The 9,193-nt window shown below is 41.4% G+C and overlaps 1 protein-coding gene across 1 annotated transcript in view; it reads right to left on the bottom strand.

The window, feature by feature from the left end:
* ADAM7 (ADAM metallopeptidase domain 7) overlaps positions 1 to 8,927 on the bottom strand; it is a 33,279-nt gene extending 24,352 nt beyond the window's left edge. Inside the window, exons 1-4 of the mRNA XM_069067407.1 lie at positions 8,892 to 8,927; positions 6,723 to 6,799; positions 3,410 to 3,488; positions 1,219 to 1,295 (exon numbers count right to left, since the gene is read on the bottom strand). Of these exons, the coding sequence (XP_068923508.1) occupies positions 1,219 to 1,295; positions 3,410 to 3,488; positions 6,723 to 6,799; positions 8,892 to 8,927 (269 nt within the window). The remainder of the gene's footprint in view (positions 1 to 1,218; positions 1,296 to 3,409; positions 3,489 to 6,722; positions 6,800 to 8,891) is intronic.
* Between the last annotated feature and the right edge of the window lie 266 nt (positions 8,928 to 9,193).

The raw sequence follows: 9,193 nt of genomic DNA, 5'->3' as shown, positions 1-9,193 counted from the left end.
AGATGGAGTTGGTGAGTGGGGGAGATGTGGGAAACATGCTTTTTTTTTAATGAGGCAACTGGGGGTAAATGACTTGCCCAGAGTCATACAGCTAGTGTCTGTGATCACATTTGAACTCAGGCCCTCCTGACTGCAGGTGTTGGTGCCACCTAAATGCCCCAGAAATATGTTCTTCTTACAAAACTGTTAACTCCCAGTCAGGCCTGGATGCTAAGAATCAGTTTTTTTCTGAGTTTTCATAGGCAGAAGTCTGGCTGCCACCCCTAATTTTGTCTTTTCTCTAGGCACAACATGGAATAACCACAGAAGAACAAAAGGAAATCCCAAATGTCCAGCCCTAACTTCCTGCTGCTCGTAGGCACGTGCATTTAGAGTTAGGAAGAATTTATTTGGAAGATCATGTCATCTAACCCTGTCACTTTTCAAATGAGGAAACTGAGGCTCAGAGTGGCCAATATCTTCCTGAAGGTCGCATGGGTCACTACCCTTTCCATAATATCATATTCCTCTCTTACGATCTCTTTTAGAATCTTCTTTCCCCATACCTACTAGTGCCTTGGTTCTATATGACAAACCCTTAAAAAGCCATGTGGATGTTTAGGGCCCACATAGCAAAGGCAAAGACATTTGAAAGTTGAATTCAGTGTGCCCTTTAATAAGGAGCTGTGAGGTAATATGTATAGGGGAAATAGTGCTGGATGGGGAGTCAGAAGCATTTTGTCTGAGTCCCAGCTAAGCCTCTATTCATCATGGTTTCTTGGGTGAGACACTTCCCTTCCATAGATCTAGGGTTCCTTATAAATCTTTCGTATCTCTTCTAGCTCTGAGGATCTACGGCTTCTTGCTGCAAAACTTTTTTATCTTTTTTCCCTTGAACTTTGTTTTCTCAGGTTTTACAAAGCCTGGCCTTTCTCATTACCTCTACAGCATCAGCCTTTCACTTTCATGGATTGGTGAATAAAGAAGGTCCATGAATCATTCCTGCAGTGCTGGTAGGGGGCCAAGGAAAGACATGTCGATGTATTGACTTATTTTTCCTGAAATAACTGTATTTCCACGAATCACAAAAGAGACCAGAAATCCCACCCCCACAATTGAAGTTGTTCTATTCTAACTGGATATTGAACATGCACAGGTCCATCAGACGTCAAACAGATTCACTATTTGTTGTTAATTATGCTTAGTCATGAGAGGGAGTATTGAAGATCTGGTTCTTACCTCAAGCCATCACAGGTACTAATGCTAGCAGCAGAGTCCTTTTCATTAAGAATATGCCCTTGGTAATAACAGTGATCCTACAGGAGGAGAGAGAGACAGAGACAGAGAGAGACAGAGACAGAGACAGAGAGAGACAGAAAGACAGAGACAGACAGAGACAGAGAGAGACAGAGACACAGAGACAGAGATGGAGAGAAAGAAAGAGATTGAGAGAGACAGACGGAGACAGAGAAACAGACAAAGAGAGACAGAGAGACAGAGAGAGAGAGAGAGAAGGAGAGGGAGAAGGGAGGGACAGACAGAGCAGAAAAACAGAGAGGAGAGAGAAGAAAGAGAGAGACAGAGGTGGAGAAATATTATTATATTATGTGCATTTTTTTATTGGTAAACTTTCAACTTAACTCTACTCAATAGCAACCATAGTCACAAATTCCTGTTCATTTTACACATAGCATAAACTATCCTTAAATTCTTAACTTGCCTTATTTGTGATTGCAATTTTACAGGATCATAGATTTCAATTTGGAAAAAAAAAAACTTTTAAAAGTCATATTGTCCAATTCCTTTATTTAACAGATGAGGAAACAGACCCAAATGACTTGGCCAAGGTCATACCAGAAATAAAGTTCAGGGGTGGAATTTTAACCCAAATCATGGGACTATGGATCCAGAGCTAGAGAAGGGAAAGCAGAGGATAGATGAGCAAACTGAGACCCAGAAATAGGAAGAACTGCCTCAAGGTCGCACAGATAATCAGCATCATAGGCAGAGACTGAATCTGGGTCCTGTGACTCTGGTGTCAGGGTTCTTTCCCTGCGCTGGGGCTGCCTGCCTGGAGTATCTGCTCCAAAATCCTTCTTTTAGAGATGAGGATGAGCAGTGGAGTTTGGTCCTTTCAAGTGATTGTACAGGATGGTAACATTCTAGATAAAGCATTTGTGTTCACAGGAAATAACCTTAAGGTGGCATCTGGGGCTGATGACTTCACAGAAGAACCAGTGGAAATGTCCACTTGCTACCTTAATATTATTAACCAAGCACGTTTCTTTAATTACTAACTCTGCATATTTTATAACTTTGAATATTACAAAGAATTTGTTACATAAAACTCAAGAGAATAGAAGGTCCTTGAAGGCAAGGACCCCTTTCCTTTGTATCCTGGGCATTTAGCACTGTGGCGCTCATTTGGCAATTAATTTCTTGGTGCCTAACTGAAGTAAGCAGGACAGTTAATTATGGTCTACCCTTTTCCGATGCAGAAATTAAACATCTTTTAGAATAATTTTCTTGTCTGAGAAAACAAAATATTAACTCTGTATTTTATATATGATTCCATTTTGCAATGGATTTTATTCGATTACCTTATTCTGTATTTTATATAAAATCCAAGCCTTTTCTTTGGCCCTGAGTGAAGAAGCTTATGAGTTCAAAAGTTGCCTTCCTCTTTCATAGTTAGATCTCAAAGTTTATTTTTCCTGTCAATGACTTTTAATTAAAGAAAAGCTCTGAGCTAAATTTAGAGGTTCAATACTCTCATAAAAACACTTTAATTCTAAGGGAATTGTTACCTCAGCAGTACCTGTAAATCACCTTGTGCCAAGGAAACTTGTTATCCCTCAGAATTCCATGTCCCAAGAAATTCCATGACGTTCATACATTATCCTTGAGAGCATACAAGCTGACTTGCTCCCATCTCTGTTTCTCCTTGTCCCATTAAAGGTGGTTTTAGTTCATTCCCAGACACAGGTGAGTTCACTATTCTTGAGCAGCGTCAGGATGCTGCTGGGTCTTATAAATCCATAAAGCATTCCTCTAAGACAGAGAGGGGTGGTCTTGGTCCCACAAGTGAGTGTAAATGCCTTCCTTTAAAATAACTAATCATGCTGTCCTTACCCCCATGATTCTGCCAACCCTAAATTGATACCCTCTTCTGTTTTTTTCTCTATGTTTATAAAAAGGAGGTACATCTACAATTTTTTGTCTTAAAACTGAGGCAGCCATCAACCTCCTTTATTGATGTTTGTGCCCCATTAAAAACTATAATACTGCTTGGAGTAAATTGCCTTAATCTACCTTTGTTGAATTTCACCTGGACATGCCCAGAAGTGACAAAGCTGCTAAATATCAGAGGTGAGATTCAAAGCCACCAGGTCCAATATAAAACCCACTACCTCCACGCTGTGTCTCCTACCGTGATCTGAGGATTTGTGGTGATCTCCTCCCCTACTGGGGAGTAATGTGTCTCACTGTAGTTTGGGGATACAAGATCTCTGGAAAGAGAACAAAAAGATAATAACTCATCATCATTACACCAACAAAAAAGGTTTTCATGGGAGGATTCCCCCAACTGTTCTCAACTTTGTGGAGTCCTTTTTCTTCCTATCATAGAGGATGCTGAAATTCACATGTTTTAAGAGCAGTTTAAGTAGAGAGAAATCTTAACAAGAGATGAAAACATAATTAATTGGCTGAGTAGCCTGTCATTTATGGATATCATTGGATAAGAAATATCATCATGGAACCTCAGTTTTTAAAATGGGCATAATAATGCCTGAATATGGTCCAATGAAGAGTTCTAATTTACAACATATAAGAAGATAATGCAAGTATCAGGGGAACATTCCATTTCCAGCAGAACTAACAAGGAAACCTACTGGTATGGGGAGACAATTAGAGTAATTCAATCCATAGAATGTGTTTCAAGAGCTCATGATAGGCTGGTGATCATGGGAGTGGAAAAGAGTGGACAGATAAAAGGGATGTAGAAAGGGAAGCATTGACCGGATATGGAAGATGAGGGACAGACAAAAATGATGCATAGCAAGAGGTTTTACATATATGTTCCTGGAAGGAGGGTGGTGGCTACAACAAGAAGGGGCAAGGTTGTAAGTGGGGGTGCAGAATTATGGAGGGAAGATTTATCCGCAGCTAGGTGAAACAGCAGACAGAACACTGGGCCTAGAGTCTGGAAGACATAAGTTCAAATCCAGTCTCAGATACTTACTACCTGTGTGACCTTGCATAAGTCACTTAACTTCTATTTGCTTTAGCTTCCTCTTATATAAAATGGGCAATATAATAACACCTACCTCCTAGGGTTATTATGAGGATCAAATGAGATGTTTGTAAAGTGCCTGGCACATAATAGGCCATATATAAATGTTAGCTATTATTAAGAGGATAAGTTCAGCTTGGGATGTGTGGATACAAAGTGCACCTGCAGCCTGGGGTGGGAGGCTTATTTTTCAGTAGATACTTTTTGATTGGCCAATGGGTCAACAAGGTTGTTACATTCTCTGAGCCAGGAGAAGGCTGTATAAGTCCTGATGTGTAGCTTTGTTTTGGGACTCACTTTGAGAAGTGTTCTGTGATTTGATCAGATGAGACTCTGGGAAGCCATTGTTGAGAGTCCCCCGGCTTTGAAAAACCCAGATGTTGAAACCCAGATGTTGATTTGGTATGGATGTAATGGTTGGACAGTTTGGAAACTGTCTACTTGATCTGTTTCTCTGTCTTGATAACTCTGTCTGTGTATTCTGAAGTTCAGGGTGCTGACCTTTTTCCCCTGAACTAGGTAAATGATACATATTTGACTGATTATAGTAAGCTTGTCAACCCATTTTGAGTTGCTTTCCTTTATCAAAGCAGATCTAAGAACCTGTGTGAGCAGGCACCCTGGGGACGCTGGGGTGCTTGCTGTTACACTCTCTGTCTCTCTCTGTTTCTGTCTCTCTCCCTCTCCTCTCTCTCTGTCTCTCTGTCTGTCTCTCTCTTCCTCTCTCTCCTTCTTTCTCTCTCCTCTTCTCCCTCTCTCCCCCTCTCTCTCTGTCTCTCTGACTCTCTGTGTCTCTCTCTGTCTCTGTCTCTTTCTCTCTGTCTCTCTCATACCATAGGCTCTAGTCAATCTAAGCTGCTTTCTTTCATGGGAACATAAATTACATTCTCTCCTCTTCTTTACTTATACACTAGACTTGGAGTTAGGAAAAATGGGTTCAAATACTGCCTTGTACACTTGTAAGTAATTGAACTCCCTGAGCCTCAGTTTCCTCACCTCTAAAATGATGGAAATAGACACGTGATCCTCAATGAATTTTCTAGAACTATGATCCAGATGTGATCCCTCCTTTGGGTATATGCTCATTCTCCCTTTGCTATTAAATCCCTGCCTGTTATTTACCCAACCCAATCACCTCCTCTGGAAAGTCCTCCTGCCTCTACCCATCAGTAATCACTCTGACCCTGACCCAGAACTTTCCAGAACATTGGAATTCCAGAACTCTCAAGTGCTCTTTCTATGTAAGATGTTGCCTTGTTCTCATCTGTGTGTCTCCTAGAACATGTGGTGCAAGGCACATGACTCTCCTCCTCCTAACCTCTTCTCTCAAGTGATATCTATAAAGCACACATCTGACCAACTCACTCCCCTGCTCTAAAACCTTCCATACCTCCCTATTGCTTTTAGAGTCAAACCTAACCTCTCTGACTGACATCCCAAACCCTTCATACCCTGGTTTTGGCCTCCCTCACTAGGCATATTATGCTTTACCACTTGGCCCTCATTCTAGGTTTTAGTCAAACTGGTCTGTCCATCATTCATGACATCTGATCTTTTCTCCTGTCTTTGTACGGGTTTTCCCCCCGTATCTGGAACATCTTCTTCTCCTCAGCCTTTCAGAATCCCCAGATGCCTTCAAAACTTACCTCTAGAGTCACTTCCTTGTTGACACCTTTCCAGACTCACCCAGATGCTGGCATCCTCCCTATCACTTTGTATACAGTCTATTTATTTCTATGTGTACATATCATTTCTCCCAGTTCAATGAATGCAGCTGATTGAGGGAAGGGGATGTTACTTTTTTTCTTTGTGTGTTTTTTTATCAGTGCCACATAGTAGGTACTTAAAGGGGCCTTGTGGCATGGGGCATAGAGTACTGGGCTTCTAGTCAGAAGGACCTAGTTGTAAATGCTGCCTTAGCTGTACAACCTTGGTTAGACACTGAAGTCTCCTGCAGATCCAGCGTAGATGGGATTGAGTGACCCCTAAGCCCAGGATCAATGACTTTATGATCTCTAATCCTATGAAATGCTTCTTGATTGATTAATTGGTCTTAGAAGGAAGAAATAAAAGCAATGGCAGTTGATGGGGGGAGAAAGTGGGAACATCAAAGATGGAAATTGACCCTTAATGCCAGGAAATCCTTTCTATGAATTAGAAAACTCCAGAAATACAATTGGCTGCTATAGGACCTAGCAGCTACCTTGTTTCCTGCAACTTCTGAGGTTTTCAAGTATGGCCTGTACTGATATAGGGCCTAAGTTTGATCAGATACAGGTCAGACTAGATAACTTGGTACTGTGAGATTCTACAAACCTATCAATCAACTGCAAAGAAATCTTCCTAATAGGCAGGAGGATTTGGGATATTTGTTAGCCAGAAAGACATTAAGCAAAATGTGGATAATTCCATGGAAGTTTCTTTATAATCTTAAAACTGTGCCACTCACTCTGTCCTCCTCAGGTGAAGCACCATTTGTTTACCATGAAGAATCATCTCATAGAGGACCTCAGCATCATATTTTTCCTGGAAGAAAAATATACATTCCAATTAGTTCAAGATAATTAGGACAATCTACATTTACCCTGTGACTTCAAATGGTAGGCATGTAATCAATATTGTTGCTTTTCTTTTTGAATTAATTCAATTTCCTTGTTTCTTTTCTTTCTCTTCCATAACTATATATAAGGCATTTGAGACCAAATGCTACTCAAAGTTCAGGGGATGAATTCTCTAAGATAAGTATTATAGAAAGGAAAGAGACATTTAAGTCTTCTCATAGAACACATGAGGATACCACGGAAGATCTGTTAGGCAATGATGGTGAGGAAAGGAAGAGTTGGTAGCAAAGCTGTCCCAAGCTCACAGAATAGCCTGCATGCCAAATTCTCTTACATGACAAAAGCCTTTGATACAGCTTCAGTGAGTGGTCTGTAACCTCTCTGGCTCTTCCCCTGACAATCCAGAAAAGAGTGTTTGCTGTGAAAGGGCAGAGTAGTGTGACCATTTCCTTTTACAAGCACAGAGTTCACAATGCTCAAACATGACTTTAGTAGGAATGTGGTGAATTAGAAGAAAGTGTTGGATTTTTATTAGAGGACCCAGACTTTGTGACTTATTACCTGTGTGCTATGTGATCTTGGATAAATTAATCCATCTGGGCCTCAATTTCACCATCTATAGTAGATACTTAGTGGCTACAAAGTAACTTTAAAGATCTAAATCTGTGGCAGCTTCACAGCATAATGAATAGAGCCATAGTGACTAGACTCAGGAAACCTGAATTCAAATCCAGCCTCAGACACTTAATAGCTGTGTGATCCTGGGCAAGTCACTTAACCTCTCTCAGCCTAAATTCCCTCATCTGAATTCATTTAGTTACATCACTGATAAAATCAGTCTCAATCAGTTATTCAATAGGCCTTTCTTATACTCCCACTGTGTATCAGGCACTGTGCTTAGCCCAGGGAATACAAAGAAAGATAAAGGAGAACCACTGCTTTCAACAAGTTCATAATCTAGTGGGGATAGATAATATGAAACCCAATATGTACAAACAAGCTACATGCAAGACAAAATGGAAATAATCAATGGAGGGGAGGTACTAGCATTGAGTGTATTGGGAACAGTTCCCTGTAGAAGGTGGGATTTAGCTGGGACCTGAAGGAAGCCAGGGGAGTCCAGAGGTAGAGAGCATCCTAAGAATTCAGGACAGCCACTGAAAATGCCCAGAATCTGGACATAGAATGTCTCAAGAAAGGAACGACAAGGAGGTCTGTCTAATACATTTACTTTTTTCTAGTTAGAGGACATTGTTTAAGATAATAAAATCATGTAGCAAGAAAAATAGTAACAAATTCCCCCTCTTCTCTTTCACACCATAAAATTGGGGTACCCTTTTTCACAAAAATATATGATGTAAGTCACAACAAAAGAAATGCTTAGGGAATATCAATAAAGGATCTAACACATAGGGAAGATGTGACTGGGTATGAGGATGACAAAACTGGAAAACTTCAGCCAAGTCAAACTTACATCACAAAGGAATGCCCTCTATTACCTATCTGATAAGTGATCATCTAGGCCCTACTCAAAAAACATCAAAGGAGGGGGGCAGCTAGGTGGTCCAGTGACTAGAACACCAGCCCTGGAGTCAGGAGCGCCTGAGTTCAAATCCAACCTCAGACACTCAACACAAAAAAACTAGCCATGTGACCTTGGGCAAGTCATTTCACCCCAATTGCCCTGCTTTCCCTCCAAAAAAAAAAAACAAAAGAGGGAGAAGTCCACACCTCTCCAGGCAACACATTCTACATCTGGACAGCTCTAAATATTGGGGCATCTTCCCCAACATCTAGACTAAGTCTGCCTCTTCACAATTTCTTCCCATTGCTCTGGGGAGGCAAGAAATCCCTCGAGCCCAAGCACAGAAAAGGAAGACATTTTTCAGGTATTTAAAGATAACCACTATGGGGGGCAGAGCCAAGATGGCAGCATAAAAACAGGACTTTCACCTGGATCCAGCTCCCACCACCTCCAATACCTGTTAAAAAATGACTCTAAACAAATTATGGAGCTACAAAACCTACAAAGTGACAAAGAGAAATAAATCTCCCACTGAAGGCAGCCTGGAAGGCCGACAGAAATGGTCCATCACACCAAGCTGGGAGCTGAGCTTAGTCCCCCGTGAGCTGTGGTTCTGGCCCCAGGGAGGCCCCAACCAGCAGAGGCAAGAGCAGACTTCAGGAGAGTGAATCACCAGCAGACTTCTCAACCCATAAACACCAAAAAGAAAGTAGTGGAACTCTGCTGAAACTATGTGGAGAAGAGTGCAGCCCAGCCCCTGCCCCTGGGGTGAGAAGTGACAGAGGTGGGGTAGCCGCAGTTGCTGCCACGTGGCTGCTTCCAGAGCTTCTAGTC

This window comes from Petaurus breviceps, unplaced genomic scaffold, assembly GCF_028583685.1.
Source record: "Petaurus breviceps papuanus isolate PSGF00001 unplaced genomic scaffold, PetGlider_PUasm1.0 139, whole genome shotgun sequence".
NCBI classification, from domain to species: domain Eukaryota; kingdom Metazoa; phylum Chordata; class Mammalia; order Diprotodontia; family Petauridae; genus Petaurus; species Petaurus breviceps.
The sequence above is the reverse complement of the archived record's forward strand: the minus strand, read 5'-3'. Positions and strand labels throughout refer to the sequence as shown.